The 21,166-nt window shown below is 40.0% G+C and overlaps 1 protein-coding gene across 1 annotated transcript in view; it reads left to right on the forward strand.

Annotated features, from left to right (window-relative positions):
• Positions 1-14,871, forward strand: part of LOC124292325 (carbohydrate sulfotransferase 15-like) — a 45,394-nt gene extending 30,523 nt beyond the window's left edge. The window contains exons 4-8 of the mRNA XM_046729395.1: positions 6,275-6,394; positions 9,561-9,717; positions 12,243-12,411; positions 12,834-12,981; positions 14,684-14,871. Of these exons, the coding sequence (XP_046585351.1) occupies positions 6,275-6,394; positions 9,561-9,717; positions 12,243-12,411; positions 12,834-12,981; positions 14,684-14,871 (782 nt within the window). The remainder of the gene's footprint in view (positions 1-6,274; positions 6,395-9,560; positions 9,718-12,242; positions 12,412-12,833; positions 12,982-14,683) is intronic.
• Positions 14,872-21,166: the final 6,295 nt, after the last annotated feature.

Genomic DNA, 21,166 nt, shown 5'->3' on the forward strand with positions numbered 1-21,166 from the left:
TTGATTGAATCAGTAAAAGAGATTATCCCTGATAGGGATTAACAGGCTTAATTAATTATCTTAGTATTTAGATGTGTATACATTATTAAGTATTTCAACTCACTATCATATTACAACTGGTATAAGTATATGCTCCATAAACTAAGCAGACAGTAGCATTCCAGCATGGAGGTAATCCAATCGAAGAGATGCTAAGATCTCCATTGAAGACTTTCTGATCGGTGTGGGACATAACATCAGGTTGTGTTGATGGTTAGTGTCCAAATTGTGAAGGGGGTTTTGTCCTACATGCTGGGCTTGTTTGTCTCAAGAGGTTTTTATCCTGTTTTTTTTCCTAGGGGGCTTTTGTCCACAGTTTTTTTTTGTTCACACACCTGGACAATGAACGAATGGCTTCATCATGCTCCAGAGCCATGGCAAACATGAAGACCTTTCGACAACGAATCCCCCCCCCCCCCCCCCCCGATCTTCCATCCTGGTCATTGAGAATATGATTCCTGATAATTAGGGATAGGATAGAATGTACATTTGGTTATTGCCTGTGTTCACCCTGTTTAGGAAAAACAACAACGGAGTCACCATTCCTTCACACCCTCCAACCATTTAGGTTTTGAATACACTTAAACCTGTTCCTTGCATAATGATAAATAATAAATATAAATATACATATGGGCAAATGCTTTGTGTGTCTTAAGTGTGCAATTCATTCCTCTCTGAATATAGAGAAATCAACTGACGAGACAATGTATACATACTATGACTTACTATGAGGACAATGTGATTTCTTACACACCCGTAGGTGAGAAACCCATGTGAGAAAACTGGTATCACACATATGTGTGAGATCGATTTCTAAGCCCGTGATTGGCTACTCCATGGTGATGGCCTAGGGTCAGGGTATGACGGACTACTTTCCTGATTAAAATTCATTGATAAGTTACTCGTGCTTCAATCGAACAGAAACCTGTTACTCGTGCAAAAAATACCCTTTACACCTACCTGTTATTTTCGCGATTGCAACATAATGAGTCACAAGTAGAATAAATATAACACAAATCTATTTATTTTCTAATTCCTTTTATAAAAACTTTTGATTTCTAGTCATGAATTCAAAATGGCTCCAACAATCAGTGATACCCGTGTAAACAATTATGTAAAAATCACCGTTAGAGATAAAGCCCTTGATTCCCTTCGAATATTCAAAATGTACAACATTGGTACTTTTACTGGAGAGATGCGACAAGTGTCATGTGTCGTCTTGCAAAAATACCTGACACGATAACGTCAGTGCCTGTCCATTATGAGATCGATTTGCCTCGTTGTTTCTTTGATGCATTGATGAAGATGACATTTTTCACTGATACACACGATAAAGACCCACTTCCAGCTCCGAGATACTATTGTGATTCCAATGTTATCAAATTCACTCATGAGAATCTGAACCAAAACACACTCGTTGAAACAATGTACAACACGGTACGTTTTGCAAGGCTTCATGAGTGCAAATGGCGGCACACGTCCTTTCTATTCAATCGAACATGTACAGGAACGGTTGATCTACACATAAGTCATTGCTCAAGATATTTTGATAATGAAAAGTTTATGTCTTGATAACTTACAGGATGTAATCAACTCACATTTCATACTGACAACTCCGTAAATTCCGTTACATTCCAAGTGGCAGTTTCTGGCTCGGGAAAACGAGAAGGATGTGGCGAAGAAGAGTAGTCCCCCATTGACAGTGAACGTAACCTCAGCAATGTCACATTCAAGCACACTAGGTGCACCTAATTACACACACTCAAAAGTTTTGGCTCCGGTCGATGGGAGAACATTGAACGTAAACTGGTACACAAGTACAGATCCCCAATGTGCAGAGATATCCAAAACAATCTTCCGATGACGACAACCACCAACCGATAACGATGACGTCACTCGCTCAAATATTTTACGCTTGCAAGAATTAAAATCATCCACATTTGCATGGTATCATCATGGTTGCAGAGGGTTTAATTACTTTTCTGTGATCTTATCTAGTTATCATTATCACCATTGCCTTGATGATGCGAAGAGGTGGCAGAAACCTTTTTGTGGAGGGTCACCATGGGGATGAGTAGTGATTAGGAAGCCAAGTGACGTCACTCATTCTTAAACGTTGTGTTGTGTATTATTGCGCACCTACGATGAGAAAACATGAAATTTGAATCTATTCGACCATAAAATGGTGCGATTTTATGGTGTGTAAAAAACAGATTACTGTACTCGTGTCTGTCAGATACCATTTATCTTACAACTCGTTGTTTCAAAACGTATTTAACTCGCTTTTGCTCGTTAAATACGTTTTAAAACAACTCGTTGTAAGATAAATGGTATCTGACAGACGCTCGTTTAGTAATCTCTATGTATATATGGGTGTTATTGGTTTGTGGGCTTATTCCTACATGTTAGTGCTATTGAGCATATTTTGTTGATATTTAAAACCAAAGTGTTTATGATGAATAAAGAGAAATCGACTGACTGACTTAGTTTTGTTTTATGTCCAGGTGGTGTTGAGATAACTGAAGGGGAAATGTATTTGAATGTATTATGTCATGTAATTTATTCAATCATCATTTAATGTGGACATTTGGTAATTACTGTAGAGCCATACAGATTCCGATTTACTGAAACTTATGGAATATGGTTAATGTGATTAATAGAAACGGAAATCAAAGGGAAACCTAATTGAATTAAGTATATAACTGAAACCAACTGAAAGTAGAGGAACTAAAAGTAGAGGATAGCAGAAACCCAATGGCACCTCTTAGGAATCTGGGTAACGGAAACTCACTGGAAACTTACGGGAATCTAGGTAACGGAAACGCACTGGAGCCCTACTATACGGGAATCTGGGTAACGGAAACGCACTGGAGCCTACTATACGGGAATCTGGGTAACGGAAACGCACTGGAGCCCTACGGGTATCTGGGTAACGGAAACGCACTGGAGCCTTACCGGATTGTGGGTAATTTGTAAGTTTCCGTTTTCCGGAAACTTGAAGGAAATATACAGAAACGGTCCGGAAACCTAACTGAAACTTAAGTTTCCATTTTGTTTCAGTTAGGTTTCCGGTGTCCGGAAACGAAGTTATTTTTGCTGTGAGATATACAATGTGGTTTCCATAAAAACGGTCTTTCAGTGTGTTTAGAATCATTTGTTAAAATGTCATAATTGATAAACAACATACAGTGTCGATCTTTTTCGATCTGGAAGAAGTGTATGACACTACATGGAAACATAGCATTTCAACAGATTTACATGACTTTGGACTACGAGACCATTTGCCTCAATTTATATCCAACTTTTGAAATGACAAACAATTTCAAGTCTGTCTGGGTTCCACCCTGTCTGATCATTATAATCAGGATCAGGGTGTCCCACAAGGCAGTATTTTGTCTGTTAATTTATTTAGTATCAAGATCGACAGTTTATCAAAGGTTTAAAATTATTCAATCAATTGGTAACATTTTGTAGATGATTTGAATATTCCCTGTTGTGGAAAAAAATATCCAACTATTGATCGACAACTGCAGTTGTGTTTAAATAAAAAAGAAATAAATGGTGTCGTGAAAACGGCTTTAAATTTTCTAAATCGAAAACAAATTGTATACATTTCTGCCGTAAATGAACAAACGACATAAAGACCATGAACTAACTCCAAATGTCACCCCAATCAAATTATAAATTGTAAAGGAGGCCAATTATTTTCGACTCCCATTTAACTTTTATAAAATATCTAAAAAATAAATGCAGGCACTTGAAAGTTTCCATTTCTAGGTGGGGATGGGATCAAGCCTCCCTCCTACACCTACATAGATCGACACTTGATTATGACTCCATTGTGTATGGTAGAGCCTGCAACAGCAACCTAAAACTATTATGATGCTGTTCATCATTGGATCATTTAGAACTTCACCTGTTGACAGTCTCTATATCGAGGCTGATGAACCATCTCTTTACCAACGCCGTATAAAATTATCTTTACTAAAATCCCCCTATGAAGATTTGTACAACAAGAAGTCTTCTCTCGTTCCGCCTCAAGAACTAAGAGTCAAACCTTTTCTTTCTGCTACTGGCATTGAGCTACACAATATGTCTCCTTCCCGCCTTCTTTCTTCTCCTCCTTGGCAATTAGTGAGGCCACAAGTTGACCAAACATTGACATCATTCAAACAACCAGAAACTAATGAATTACAATATAAACAATAATTTAGCCATTATAGAAATAAATATGATACATATAAATATTTATATTTATTCAGATGGGTTCACGGATGGTGGCGCAGTTGCTTGTGCTACTTTCGTTGTATCCAGAACAATATCTTCTCGATTAATGGCTAACAGCCCTCTTATTACAGCAGAAGCAAACGCCTCTTAAATGTATTAAAGAACACCCTAATATAAACAATATATAATCTGTTCTTGTAAACATCCACTTTTAATAGAAATTATTGAATTCTATAAAAATGATCTTGCTACTGGGCAATGTGACATCGTCTTCAGATGGTTACCCAGCCACTTTGGAGTTTCCGGTAACACGATGGCCGATTTTGCTGCTATGTCAGCACTCCACAAATCTGTGACATCTCTTCTCACTTTCTCATTCCATACTCTGATTACAAATCTATCATAATAATCTATCATAGATCGTACATCCGTGACACCCAAGTAGCTATCAATTAATTACATCAAATAAAACCAATTGGTTACACCTACCTTGGTTGTCAGTCCAGATTTCAAGAGGTCATTATGCGACGATGTCGCATTGGCCACTCAAGATATACCCACGAATATTTGTTAAAAGGTGAGGATCCTCCATTTTGCATCCCTTGTGATGAGAGAATCACGGTCAAACATGTTCTCCTTGACTGTATAGATTTTGCCATCACAAGGGATAAATAGTTCAGTGTTAAAAGCGTTAAGGGTCTTTTTAATAATGTTAATTATTATCTAATTATTGATTTTGTAAATGAAAGCGAAATTTTGATTCATATGTTTTGTAGATAGACGTATCTTGATGACTCATATTACATGTAATTTGTGGCTAGATATAAGCACAATCGCTAATGGCTGAAGATGGAGTGTAAATCCAGCCAGGGTCCATTCAGGTAGCAAAAGTCCCCCATGGTCCCTGGTATGGTGATATACCTTCAGTTGTTGGCGATCTATAGCCTATTTCGGTATTATGTATTGTCCACATAGTGCTATTATTATTACCCTTACATGCTAGTTTCAATTCTAATTGTGATAGTCTAGTAGTTTTACTTTCTTTTGAAGACAGGTTTTATGAAATACACGTACCCCATTTCAACGTCAAATTTGTTCTCGTCACGATGTGGCTGAAATATTTCCGATGTGACGATAAAACTTAACTCACTCACTGTTTAAGAAATCGTCTTCAAAATCCAAAATCTAAATCTATAATTGAATGCAAATTTTATCAAAGAAGTTACCTTGCTCATTACTGTAAATGTATCTCTAATATATTATATAAGTTGTGAATATATGTTATATGTATGTTGTGAAATTAAGCACCGTATGTATGTATCGTATGTAATCATATTGTGGTTTGGTTTGTGACCTTTTTACTAAATCAATTGTTTTAAAAGGAACAATAACCACATCGGATTGAAACAACCGATTTTACAGAAAAGTATTGTATTCTAAGACACTTTGAAATAATTATGTATTTGCTACAAAGAAAGCAGAATTGTTGTTTTGTATGTTAACAAATTTCGGAAGGAAAACACGACAGATATAGACTTATTGTAGGGAAAAGGATTTTGAGATTTGGAGCTTGGTATATTTGCTTTTGAGTTGGCTTATGAGGAGGCTGTACCATAAACATTTGATGTCTATATATGAAGTGTATCGATGATGTAAATATAGCCAAGTGGAAATTTGTTTAATGGCTACTTACGCTGTTTCCTTAACTCAGATTGAAAACCCACTGAAAATAGAAAGCCCTAGTTGAAATTGATTTAGATACCAGGTACATTTAAATAACACTTTATCTCAAATTAAACATAAACCAGTCAGAATGCAGCATTCTAAAAAGTCACGGTAGAATGCTTAAATCTGAAACACATAATATTCACTATCGACATTGTAAAATGCAAAAATTTAAAGTTAGTCTTTATAAGTTCTCTCAATTAGTCTCTCTTTCTATGTTCTTAGTAATTTCAGATTAACTCCACATCTGAACAGCACTGCATTATTATTTCACATGTTTCAGTTAAAGAGTGCTCCTCGGTGTCGACGTATTTGGATTTTTTTCAAAGACATACTGAAATCATCGAGAGAAGATTCCAGGAAAATGGTTCGACAAATGTACAGTTTCATCACATGGTTACAGGTAAACACTTCATCTAACTCAACCTTGATGCAGTAACATTCTGAAGGTATAGTGTGATTTGTCCGATGGGGGCATTTTCACTTTAAACCAACAAGTTAACACAATATTGAAAAGTTCAAACTTTGACCATTATTTGGTTTATAGCAGGTTTATCTTACCTCACACATAAATGTCGGTTGTCAGAAGCAGCTAACGAGTGAACCACTCGTAAAATATCGAATGGTGAGGTGGCCAGATGTTACCAGGAGGTGTCACTGAAAGGTACCTTCTTCAGTGCGTATATTATATATTTCTTTCTTACTTTAAGACTAAACCGTAAACTTTGTTTGAACAGAATTTGTTGATTATTTATTGATCTTGTCAGATCGTTTACTGATTTCACAATTCAGTTCTGATCGAATCGATCTCTTCCGTTGGCTATTTACATCCGAACAAAGGCAATAGGTAATTCATTGGTTTATTTAACACCGCTCTAAACCGTGAACCAGACACGCCACGTTGGCCTTTCAGTAATATAGTTTAAATTGGACTAACCGATGGTTGATGTTATGAACAACGTATGGTTTATATGACAACGAGTGTAAAGTTGGGTACTAACCTCTGTTTCACCCCTCTCAACAGGAGAAGGCAGTGTTGACATCATGTGTAAAGTCGGGTACTAACCTCTGTTTCATCCCTCTCAATAGGAGAAGGCAGTGTTGACATCATGTGTAACGTCGGGTACTAACCTCTGTTTCAACCCTCTCAACAGGAGAAGGCAGCGTTGCCATCATGTGTAAAGTCGGGTACTAACCTCTGTGTCACCCCTCTCAACAGGAGAAGGCAGTGTTGACATCATGTGTAAAGTCAAGTACTAACCTCTGTGTCACCCCTCTCAACAGGAGAAGGCAGTGTTGACATCATGTGTAAAGTCGGGTACTAACCTCTGTGTCACCCCTCTCAACAGGAGAAGGCAGTGTTGACATCATGTGTAAAGTCGGGTACTAACCTCTGTGTCACCCCTCTCAACAGGAGAGGCAGTGTTGACATCATGTGTAAAGTCGGGTACTAACCTCTGTTTCAACCCTCTCAACAGGAGAAGGCAGCGTTGCCATCATGTGTAAAGTCGGGTACTAACCTCTGTTTCACCCCTCTCAATAGGAGAAGGCAGTGTTGACATCATGTGTAAAGTCAAGTACTAACCTCTGTGTCACCCCTCTCAACAGGAGAAGGCAGTGTTGACATCATGTGTAAAGTCAAGTACTAACCTCTGTGTCACCCCTCTCAACAGGAGAAGGCAGTGTTGACATCATGTGTAAAGTCGGGTACTAACCTCTGTTTCACCCCTCTCAATAGGAGAAGGCAGTGTTGACATCATGTGTAAAGTGGGGTACTAACCTCTGTTTCACCCCTCTCAACAGGAGAAGGCAGCGTTGCCATGATGTGTAAAGTCGGGTACTAACCTCTGTTTCACCCTCTCAACAGGAAAAGGCAGTGTTGACATGATGTGTAAAGTCGGGTACTAACCTCTGTTTCACCCTCTCAATAGGAGAAGGCAGTGTTGACATCATGTGTAAAGTCAAGTACTAACCTCTGTGTCACCCCTCTCAACAGGAGAAGGCAGTGTTGACATCATGTGTAAAGTCAAGTACTAACCTCTGTGTCACCCCTCTCAACAGGAGAAGGCAGTGTTGACATCATGTGTAAAGTCGGGTACTAACCTCTGTTTCACCCCTCTCAATAGGAGAAGGCAGTGTTGACATCATGTGTAAAGTGGGGTACTAACCTCTGTTTCACCCCTCTCAACAGGAGAAGGCAGCGTTGCCATGATGTGTAAAGTCGGGTTTCTAACCTCTGTTTCAACCCTCGGGTCTAACCTCTGTGTCAACCCTCTCAGGGAGAAGGCAGTGTTGACATCATGTGTAAAGTCAAGTACTAACCTCTGTGTCACCCTCTCAACAGGAGAAGGCAGTGTTGACATCATGTGTAAAGTCAAGTACTAACCTCTGTGTCACCCTTCTCAACAGGAGAAGGCAGTGTTGACATCATGTGTAAAGTCGGGTACTAACCTCTGTGTCACCCTTCTCAACAGGAGAAGGCAGTGTTGACATCATGTGTAAAGTCAAGTACTAACCTCTGTGTCACCCCTCTCAACAGGAGAGGCAGTGTTGACATCATGTGTAAAGTCGGGTACTAACCTCTGTTTCAACCCTCTCAACAGGAGAAGGCAGCGTTGCCATCATGTGTAAAGTCGGGTACTAACCTCTGTGTCACCCCTCTCAACAGGAGAAGGCAGTGTTGACATCATGTGTAAAGTCAAGCACTAACCTCTGTGTCACCCCTCTCAACAGGAGAGGCAGTGTTGACATCATGTGTAAAGTCGGGTACTAACCTCTGTTTCACCCCTCTCAATAGGAGAAGGCAGTGTTGACATCATGTGTAAAGTCAAGTACTAACCTCTGTGTCACCCTCTCAACAGGAGAAGGCAGTGTTGACATCATGTGTAAAGTCGGGTACTAACCTCTGTTTCACCCCTCTCAACAGGAAAAGGCAGTGTTGACATCATGTGTAAAGTCGGGTACTAACCTCTGTTCCACCTTCCTCTACAGGAGAAGGCATTGTTGACATGTGTAAGTTGGGTACTAACCTCTGTTCCACCTCCCTCTACAGGAGGAGAAGCAGTGTTGACATCATGTGTAAGTCAGGTACTAACCTCTGTTCCACTTCCCTCTATAGGAGAAGGCATTGTTGACATCATGTGTAAGTCGGGTAGAAACCTCTGTTCCACCTTCCTCTACAGGAGAAGGCAGTGTTGACATCATGTGTAACGTCGGCTACTAACCTCTGTTTCACCCCTCTCAACAGGAAAAGGCAGTGTTGACATCATGTGTAAAGTCGGGTACTAACCTCTGTTTCACCCCTCTCAACAGGAAAAGGCAGTGTTGACATGATGTGTAAAGTCGGGTACTAACCTCTGTTCCACCTTCCTCTACAGGAGAAGGCATTGTTAAAATCATGTGTAAGTCAGGTACTAACCTCTGTTCCACCTCCCTCTATAGGAGAAGGCAGTGTTGACATCATGTGTAAGTCGGGTAGAAACCTCTGTTCCACCTTCCTCTACAGGAGAAGGCAGTGTTGACATCATGTGTAAGTCGGGTACTAACCTCTGTTCCACCTCCCTCTACAGGAGAAGGCAGTGTTGACATCATGTGGGACAACCATCTATGGCAGGATCTTCCCCGCAACAGCAAGTGTACAGAGCCTTGTCTCACAAACGCTGACTACATACACCACCTCAACCCCGGCACCAAGATCATTGTGGCTCTCAGGAATCCTGTAGACAGGTGCATAGTGTGTTGAAGGATGTAAACAACGGGGCTGTGGGTATAGTTTGGTGTGGGAGTGAGGGTGTATGTATTGTTGAATAATGTATGTATGTATGTATGTATGTATGTATGTATGTATGTATGTATGTATGTATGTATGTATGTATGTATGTATGTATGTATGTATGTATGTATGTATGTATGTGTGTGTGTGTGTGTGTGTGTGTGTGTGTATGCATGTATGTATATATGTGTGTGTATGTGTGTATATGTCTGTCTGTCTGTATGTATGTATATATGTGTGTGTATGCGTGTGTGTACGGGTGGTTGTGTGTGTATGTGTGTGTATGTATATGCATATATGTGTGTGTATATGTATGTATGTATGTATGTGTGTGTGTGTGTATGTATGTATGTATGTATGTATGTATGTGTGTGTGTGTGTGTGTGTGTGTGTGTGTCTGTACGGGTGGTGCTAACTATACACTAACCGCCAAAAGAAACGTTACCCTCCTACCTTTATGAATTACTAAAAAAACTATCAAAGATATGTTAGAAGGTATTAGTTTACAAGAAAGCTTAACAACACAGCTGTAAGCAAATTACGAAAAAAAAAATCTCAAATGCATTCATACTTAGGTGAAATGCATCTTTTTCAGAAGAGTTAAATTGTCCTATTTTCGTCCATGCCGAAATATACCAATAACAGTCATTTAGATGTCCAAAAGAAAGGTTGAAATAAAATTCTGCTTTGGGACAAAGATAAACCATTAAAAGTCACCATTTTTCAACTATTAAAAAACAACTTTTGTAGAGTGTGTAAAATTGTAAAATAATCGTTCCTATGATTTCAGCCTTTTAAAACATTTTCTGCTGATTTCGCATTAGTGAAAACAAGTAAAACGTGTGCGTGATAATGTGAAAAATGTTTAGGAGCATCTAAAATTATCTTGCTAACATTTTGGCTTGCAAAGTAACATTTTTTCCATTTTCTGTTTACGCATAGAGATATCAATCGCCAAAACGCAGCAATATGCATGCAGTATTTGCATCCATTTCACATGTAGAATGATTCTATAGGGTATAGAATACATGACATGATACGCAAGTACGTGAAATATGCCACGATTAACAGCTGGAGAGAAAAAAGAGCCACTGGGATGGTGCAGATGGGGTCGACGTACAATGCTGTTGCCAACGCCCTCAGATGCCACCGTATTACGGTTATAAGACGTAGTTAGGGCTTCAGACTGACTGTGATCACCGTAGACAGACCAAGAAGTGGACGTCCACGCATCACAACGTTAGCTGAAGATAGGTACCTCCGTCATTAAGGAAGGAGGGTAACGTTTTTTTGGCGTTTAGTGTATATTGCTGGTAGAATTAAGCAACTTCATAGCGAGAAACAGATGCTTGTCATAGTGTAATTCTGTGTTAATACACACATACTGAACTGTACCTCTAATGAAGCAACCTTAGTGTACAAAGCGGCCTAGCACTAAGATCTTCATAACTCCCATTCCTTAACCGATGGCGTGGGGTAGCCTAGTGGTTAAAGCGTTCGCTAATGACGCCGAAGATCCGGGTTCGATTCCTCGGATGGGTACAATGTGTGAAGCTAATTTCCGGTGTTCCCCGCCGTGATATTGCTAAAATTGGTGTAAAACCAAACTCACTCACTAACCCATGGCATGTAGTAATGCCAAGGTTGTTGTGTACAAAGGCGCTAAAAGTGTAACAAAGATCAGCTCAGTTCACAACTAACTCCATTTCAAGGGAACATCTTGGCATTGGCATAACAATATATATACATTTCCCTCATTGATGTCTTGATGTGGCGACATCTATCCATATGATAAAAGACAGTAAGATTCCAGCCAAACATACCAGACAAGTCTGTCTATTTCCTGTAGGGATGCATCATGTTGTGTGGATTTCACACTGGGCCAGATCTTGGTAATTCATCTGAACTGAATGTCGGCTTGTTTTATTTTCCCAAGGGACGGTGGGGCAGCTTAGTGGTTAAAACGTTCGTTCGTTACGCCAAAGACCCGGGTTCGACTGTCCACATGGGTACAATCTGTGAATCCCCTTTCTCTGATATTGCATGAATATTGCCAAAAGCGGCGTAACGGTAAACTCACTCACTCTATTTGCCCGAAAGATATCATATATTAACAGGAAATCCATACAAAGTAAAATGGCTTTTAATGTTTGATTGAGTGATTCTGGTTGGTTGGTTTGTTGTTTAACGCCACTCTCAGAGCAATATGGCGTCAGTTACTAAATAATCGAGTTCCGACAATCCTGTGATTAATATCATAAGCATCAATCTGCTCAGTTGGGATACGATGACGTGTGTCAACAAGTCAGAGAACCTGACCACGTGCTGATCCGTTAGTCGCCTCTTACGACAAGCATGGGTTGCTGAAGACCAGTTCTGACCCGGCTGACTCTAGACTCTCCCAACACTTACAGGCACTTTTATCATTACCTCACATTCATGTGAGGACCTTTAAATAACGTATTGTTGTTTGTTTCAGAGTCTATTCCGACTACCTCTATGAGCTCAAATATCTCAAATACAAACCAGACACATTGGATTTTCACAAGAGGATCATCCAGGCTATTTATCGTTTCAAGGGTTGTTTGAAACATTATTCTCTAAGACGCTGTGTATACGACTCCAAACTGGAGAACGCAATGTCCTTTGTAAGTCAAGCTACATGTTTAAAACATTGTACCCGAAAGATTAAATACAAGTCGTCAATGCCTTATTGGCAGTGAGAAGCCAACATTTGACTCATCCATGCCTTAATTCTACTAAAACATGTATTGGATTTAAATTTTCTTAAGAATTCATTTCAATATGGTGTTACGATTATGGATGTATAAAAATATGAATATACAAAATCAGTGAAGTTTAGCGCAAAACGCAACATCAATTCCGTTGACTCCACTCTCCACCAATCAGGAGACAGCAGTCCGGTTGAGGGCGGGGCCTGATTTGTTAAGCACGTCGACCACCACAGTAATAGACATCATTTATACTAATAATTAGTTTAATAACAAAGTCGTTACAACATATATGGTTCGTTCACTGCGTCAGACTATTCTTCATCTTTCTGTTCAAGGTTCGTCCAATCATTGGAATATACCACGCCTTCCTCGAGGATTGGTTGAAAGTTTTTCCACGTGACCAGGTACACGTGATCAGGTTTGAGGATTACGTAGCCAACACACGTGGAGAGATGGAAAAACTGTTCGACTTCCTTTCTCTGAGTAAGTACCGGTAAAGATGCATCATCAAAATAGTGTGAGGGAGATATGTGTCAATATTGTTCCAGGTGACGTACATACACTTTTGAAGTATCACAGTCACACCTAGTCTGTTCACAGTACTGGGACCACATTATCATCTCTACTGCCTAGCCCTACCTGCAATGCTAAAGCCCTAGATGAAGCAAGTCTAGATTTCGCCAGGTTCAGGAATCTCCCAACTCAATTGGGCTCCTTCTCAATTTAAACGGGTTTATTTGTTACTATCAGATACATGGTCACAGCATGCGTTAGTGAGTGAGTTTGGTTTAACATTGGGTTAGAAGAATTCCAGTAACGTGACAGCGTGTCAGGGTGATGCTGGCAACCCACAAGTGAACTGATACAATTGTTAGATGTTTCCCACATTGGTGACATTATAATGTGAATACGCATAAGAACATAATCAGTGACAATACGCGATCTCATAGGCTTGTGGCACTCGAATGTAATTTGGCCATCCGTTCCCGTAATAGAGAGTGAGTGAGTATGGTTTTACACCACTTTTAGCAACATTCCAGCAACATCACGGCGGGGACACCAGAATTGGCCTTCACATTGTACCCATGTCGGGAATCGAACCCGGATCTTCGGCGTGACGAGCGAACGCTTAAAGCACTAAGCTACCCCACCGCCCCCATTCCCTAAAACGTTAATGCTATCTGAAGTAGCCATGTGTTTACATACTGATGTTATTGCATTCGTTAGTAGTCCCTACTGCAGCTACCTAGAAATATGGCCGTTCCACATTGTCAGGAGATGTAAGTTCAGGCTCTACACTCGCTTCGTCCGTCGACTGTTGCTAAGTCACGGGTGAGGGGTCAGACGGGTGTACTGGTGATGAAAGATTAACACAGCACCAGGTTCCATACTCACATAGGTTTACTTTGCCCCAGTGCATCTCTCTCACGGGGCTCGTCACGCTGATGACCCGGGTTCGATTCCCCACATGGGCACAATGTATGAAGCCCTTTTCTGGTATTCCTCGCCGTGATATTGCTGGAATATTGCTAAAATCGGCGTAAACTCAACTCAACTCACTCACTCACTCACTCGCACATCTCTCTATTTATCTCTTTGTAACTTTAAACCAAGCATGAGATTAACCACAAATCTATCTCAGAAATTTGTTGTAATTTTCTGCGTTTTATCTTCTGGTAATACTCTTCTATTCCATTAACATAATGTCTTGCTCTCTCAGACTGTAAGATTACATTTACATAATGTTGACATTGAGCACTTTGAGATGAATCTGGTTGCCTGAAGGCAGTACTTAGATTAACGATTCCCATCTACTCACAACACTAACAAAACTGATGTGTCTTTAGTATCAAAGGTCAGAACAGGTTCCTGCTACTGATCTGGATCGGGTAGTCTTGGATCCAAGTGACTTGGATGACAATTTAGTATTGAGCCATGAGATAGTTTCGTTCGTCGCGACTAAATGCATCGGGTTGTCAAGTTGTATGACTTAAACGACTGTTTGTCATAGTACTGTATCGGTGTTGGGCTATAATTACAGTACGCCATCCTATTGTTTGAAATGTTGTTGAGTACGGTGTAAAACAAGACACGCACCAAGAAACATTGAACCTATAATTCTGATATGGATACGTTTCTCAGTGACAACACTCAACCTTGACCTGTATGATCCCTGTGCTTTCAGGTCAACTTTCTGAATCTCAATGGATGGATGTTCTCAACAAAACGCAATCCAATCCACGACCCAAGTCCAGCCGAAACACGGGCAACATGAACAACGATACCAGGACGATATTAGAGGAGTTCTATGAACCTTATAACCAGAGACTTGCCCAACTGTTAGCAGACGAAGCATATTTATGGAGAGATTGAAAGAAATGATAGTAGAAATGAGCACTTGACCTGCCATATCTTGTCATTTATTTATTTGAAATTTCATAAATCCATAAACTTGATATTCTATCATCGACATTCAACCCCACACGTGTTCATCCTTTACTTAACGGCTGCAGCTTCTCGCCGTGCAAAACAAATAACCACAAGATAAATAAATTATGACATAATGATAATGATATAGTTAATAATGGAAGCGACAAAACCCATAACGATACGAAATTCAAAGCAAAAATGGCATTATGTTAACATGTACACATCTACTTCCATGAATAATGTGAATATAGACTGACGTGCAAAAGAAGGTGCACACCCGGTGCTTTTGTATTACTTTCCAAAAAGCGACGTAAATGTTTTGAAAAGAGTTTTTACAGTGATATATAAGTCACAGACTTTCATAATACATGTATGTTGCCAAAACACCACAGATTTCGTGCCCAATTGCGACGTTGCCATTCAAAATCACAACACTTTTCAAATAATCCCAAAACACCAGGTGTGTACTTTCTTTTGTACTTCAGTTTAGTCCGATGGGAAAAAGCTGTAAGCTGACATCTCATACCCGTGGTTCGGTCCAGAAGATATCTCAGTATTGATTGTACGGTGGGACGTACATGACACTTGGGTTCTCTCTTAATAAAGTGGATTTTCGAGGTAACGCTGTATCGACATTCTAACATTTTGTTAATTACTCTATCACACTACTTCTACTCTCATATTACAATGATGTTACATATAACTCTATCACACTACCTCAAATACAATGATGTTACATATAACTCTATCACACTACCTCAATTACACTGATGTTACATACTTGTGTAAACTCTGAAGATAATCGAACCTGGACCAAACAATCCAGTGATCAACATAATGAGCATCACCGATGACATCTGTCAACCAAGTCAGCAAACCTGACCATCCGGCCCCGTTAGTCGCCTCTTGCGACAAGCGTGGGCTACTGAAGATCAATTCTAGCCCGGACCTTCACATGTTTTTAAATACAGAGGCAATGACGCCGTCATCAAAGAAGTTGTCATAGATGGGAGAGTTGGGGTGGTGGTCATGGATGGGGTAGGTTAACGAGTTCAGTGCTCATAGATTTGTTGTATTCCTCTTACCGACGTACCTGTGTACATGCTGGACTGCCAACAGGTGCCCATTAGGGACAGTACGTGAATGTCGTTGCTAATGCACACAGGATGTGGAGTGTACAGTGAGTTGAAACAACATGAGACATTTCAAGCTAATAACAGTTTCTTGTTGATATGTTGTTTGTGTTTACAAGAATCTGCTCACATTAGCCAGGAATAACAGACCGTAGTTCATGCTGTAGTACTTGTTCACAAAGATTGAGACGGTGAGGGATGGCATGATACAGTTGAAGCCGGACAATCTCCATAGATCAGACTCATCCAGATGGCCGCCATACTCGCAGAAGCTGAAGCACTCATTACCACTCGCCCCTTTCCCCTAAACTCTCGCTATTCGGCTTGTCCCAGAATAACACGATTTGGTCACGAATGAAGCTGAAGGTCGCCGATGAATTTCCAAATATGGCGTAGACCACAGCAAGGGTTTCCAAACGGCATCATCATAAATGTCCCCTGTCCTTGTATCAGTTGCGAGAAATATAGGTTCAAACAGCTGAATAACAAGAAGACAAAGTCATCAATATCCCCCCGCAATGGCAAAATACTCTTCATGATTATGTCTACGGGTTATGATTATGTCAAATATTTAGGTGTGTATATAGAAAAGTGGAAGGAGAGTATTGAAAGTTCTGCTCCAGAAAGGAGCACTATCACCGGTTTCATTCTAAGTCAAACTTGTTGCCATGGAAATGACAAAAAGATTTTATTCAGAATTCCAAAACTACCAAAAGGCACAAGTACACCACCAGATCTATCTATGCGCCAAGTTTGGTGAAGAAATATTGAACAGTTTTAGAGTTCTGCTCAGGAAAAGACAAATGTGCACGGACGGACGGAGTCTAGGACTACCTGTAAGCAAGTGACCCAGGATGATTATTAGACCATATGTCTGGGAAATAACTAAAAATATCCAAAATTGTAAGTTCAGTTCAGTTCAGCTTTGTCATAGATAAATGCATGGGAAAATGCAGCATTTTGAGAAAGGGGGGCATGCACACACTTCAGAAATGGGGTGCACAATTCATTTACACCAGAGTTTCAATGGTCATTTAATGAACATTCAGGACAAATATAACCCTCTGGGTCCGCCTATGAAATGGGTTGTCATCACTTTTAGTTTTGATGAATCTTTTATTGTGCTGATCACAGATCGCATATCCATGTATTCAACCGTTAATGTGTTTTCATAATACTTATATGTATACTTATGTGAAACATTCTATGTATGCATAAAAATACAAATCAGTCTATCCCAGTTTAGCTGAGTCCCTCAAAGTTGAGGCATAATGATATCACTTCAGTCTTCTGTTGCGGGAAAACATAGGCCCAAACCTTTCTATGAAAGCTGTCTTCATAACAACCTCTTACGGATTTGCAGCTTAATGACATCAGGTCTAGTTTGGCAAAATAAAAGCAGTAAAACACTTTCAGTTATCATTAGACATCTTTGTCCATTGTAACATTTTGACTATGGCATAACCATGTGCTCATGAAACTCCATCAGTAAGTAGTTATTCCAGATGTTCACGAAAAGATGAGGCGCTCATCACAGTCCTGTGAGAGGAGGGAAACATTGTTAAGGTGTGTAATCATGTAACCCTCATCAAACACTTCTGAGCAAGAGTTGTATGACTTTCTTTGATGTTCATTCATATCACACGATATTGTTTATGATTAACTATCAAACATAATAACATCATATCGAATGACTTTAGGGAAAAGATCATTTCACTTGGGAGAAATCCGAAGGAATTTCTGGTGATAAGTTTGGAAAGTTCAGAAATCTCACCGGATTACACACTCCAGTCACCAAAATTTGCTTCTTAAAGCTTTATGGAAAGTCAACAGTGCTTGTAACTGGACCTCTGGAAGCAAGTATTTGGTTTCGTTAGTTGTGCATACAATAGTAACTGACAGGTTCCACGCGATCAAATATTGACATATTCATACCAGAGGCATAGCACATAGCGATCCACTAATCTGCGCTAGAGGTACAGTTACAAGCACCGTGGATCATAAATAAAAGCAAGATTTAAGAAGCAAGCTACAGTGATTGGACAGTGTGATTCCTTTGTTATTTCAAACCAAGACAAGCAGTCTACATAACTTGTAGAAATTATATTTATCGCTTAGTGACGGAACATCGTATTAACAACAATGACGGGTTTCTTGGCATTAGCACTGTTTTTTTCTCAACTGGTATCAGCTAGTGCTCACAGCATACACGTGTGTCGGGATGTATGTACAAAGGCCGCAGTGTGCGTGTCTTTCCAACAAGAAGTAATGACCTTTGCCTGCCACAGAACAAATCATGATCATGAAGATAATGGAGAAATTATGTCAGTAAGTGTCAGGAACCTTTGCCGTCGAAAGGGTGCTTGTGTTGTGACATTATTTTGTGTTAGTGTCGTTACCCATTGTTCCGGAAACCTGGAAGTTTGATGAGTTGACGTTCCTAAATGAAAAGGCTTTTTTATGAAATAGCTACTTTAAGTTATTTCGATTTATCACAAACGGAATTGTCTTTCTTCAGAAGTTATTGGATATAATGTTCTAATCAGATATGATAGTGTCCAAGAGCGTTCGTTGTGGTACTCTCGGATGGTAGTTCAAGAGGCGGAAGACAAAAGTCAGCAGTATAGTTGACGCCAACAGCAGCCATGTTTATTATGGTTGGGGAATAATGGTAGAAATGGTACATTAGATGGAAATCACGTGACAGAACGCACATCGGGACCGTGTGGCCAATGTTCCCGATGTGGAGACCCGCTCTGTCACTTACACACATTCAGAAGTCAGACGGAGATTCTTCATCGTCGACGTAGTCGTTGGTGAGGCGACGGCCTTGGCCGACGCCCCGACTAGCAGCACAGTCCGTCCGCTTCGGTGGGTGATCTGGGCCCGTTTCGTCGCGTCGTCTCTGACTGGTCTCCCTGCTTGGTCTCCCTGAGTGACCATGTGAGTCGGGTTTTATACATAGGGACATTACGCCACGTTGTGCAAGGTCGTTAAGGATTAAGGGTCCTGCCCTGAGGGGGGTTTATGATAAAAGGGCTACACCGAATGATTGCCGAATACATTAAACAGACAAAGGGGATAGAATTTCGGTACACTTTGGATATATATGGAAACAATTATGTTGTTTGAATATATGAAGTTTTACAGAAACTTATTGAAATGGTTTACTCTATGACAATAGTTAATGATGAACTATTTAGTTAAAACGTCTGGGATAAACTGCGGGTGATATAATTCATATAACTCTTGCTCAGAAGGTTTTAATCGTTGCGCTCATTTCTTCAATACTAATTGATAGAGTTTCATAAGCAAATGATTATGACAGTCAAAATCCTACAATACACAAAGAATTCTCATTATAACGGAAAGGGTTTTATCGTTTGTATTTTTCCAAACTGCCATTCTTAACTCCTAGAACCGTAAAAGGTTGTCATAAAGATAGCTTTCATAGAATAGTCTGGGCCTATGTTTCTCTTCCGTAAGAGAAATATAGTCATTAATCTGAAAATTCCTATCTTATGGTAGCTAAAGTCGCAGCTTTGGGGAATTTAGTTAAAACATCTGGGATAAACTGCGTTTGTATATTTATGTATGCATGTAATGTTTCACTTTTCCATATATTGATATTATGAAAACACATTTCTGGCTGGATTCGTGTACATATAAGGATATTTATACTAATGTTTCTGGCATCAACAGTTTTCCAATCAAAATCTGGAAACAGACAAACAAATGGAGTGTACTAAGCCCTGCAAATCAGTGTCGGTCAACACATCAGTGAAGGCGCCAGAAAACATGGATCAGAGGGTGGAAGATTCCTTGGACACAGCAAATCAAAATCGTAGTCAAATCAGCCATGATCAACTGACGATAGAAAACCAGATGGAGCGGCTTTGAATCACATGGCAATGTTCAGCCACAAAACGCAAAGAGAATGGAAACAGGAAAAGGTGGTCGGAATGAAAGTAAATTAACTTCATCACCACTCAGCAAACCGCGATACGAAAAGACCAAACCCAGCAGACAATCACGTAGCAATGACAACCAGCATTCAGCGACTAAGGGAATAACCGGAGGAGGAGTGAATGAAACCAGAGCCACTTCATCATCTCACAGCAATGACAACCAGCATTCAGCGACTAAGGGAATAACTAGAGGAGGAGTGAATGAAACCAGAGCCACTTCACCATCAAAGAGCAATGACAACCAGCATTCAGCGACTAAGGGAATAACCAGAGGAGGAGTTCCAGAATGAAACCAGAGCCACTTCACCATTACACAGCAATGACAACCAGCATTCAGCGACTAAGGGAATAACCAGAGGAGGAGTGAATGAAACCAGAGCCACTTCACCATCAAAGAGCAATGACAACCAGCATTCAGCGACTAAGGGAATAACCAGAGGAGGAGTGAATGAAACCAGAGCCACTTCACCATCAAAGAGCAATGACAACCAGCATTCAGCGACTAAGGGAATAACCAGAGGAGGAGTGAATGAAACCAGAGCCACTTCACCATCAAAGAGCAATGACAACCGGCATTCAGCGACTAAGGGAATAACTAGAGGAATGAGGAATCAAAGCCAACACAGATCAGCATCAACCATCAGTGACCCAAACCTGGATTCCAAGAGTAAGGCGGCAAGTAGAAGAATGAATGAAACCCAACCCAGATCAACTTTGTCAAGTTCCGTCAAACAAGACACGAAGAGTAGTGTTACAGGGAGAGTAAGAATCAATGAATCTAACACAAGCGCATCTCATCTGATCGGTGTCCAGATGGAAAATAGAGAGAGAAAAAAAGCAGATCAATTTGGAATACTCCCAAATTGGAATCGAAGACCTCAAACACAATACAAAAGATGCAACAAACCACATCCAAATCACAACCCAGCGTGATATCGCACACAAACAGGGAAAAGGAAAAGAGCAATAAAGGTGAAAGCGTCAATCAGACAAAACAAAACATTCATTCAATTAAGTTGTAGATTATCAAAAATTGCATTGTAGATCTGAAGACAACGTTCTTCTTTTGTTGATTTCACAGATCAAGAAAGTGTCAATATAAACTAGAATATGGTATTTGGGTAGATATATTTCCAT

The sequence above is a fragment of the Haliotis rubra genome, unplaced genomic scaffold (assembly GCF_003918875.1).
Source record: "Haliotis rubra isolate DU_JTF1 unplaced genomic scaffold, ASM391887v1 Scf513, whole genome shotgun sequence".
Classification (NCBI taxonomy): Eukaryota; Metazoa; Mollusca; class Gastropoda; order Lepetellida; family Haliotidae; genus Haliotis; species Haliotis rubra.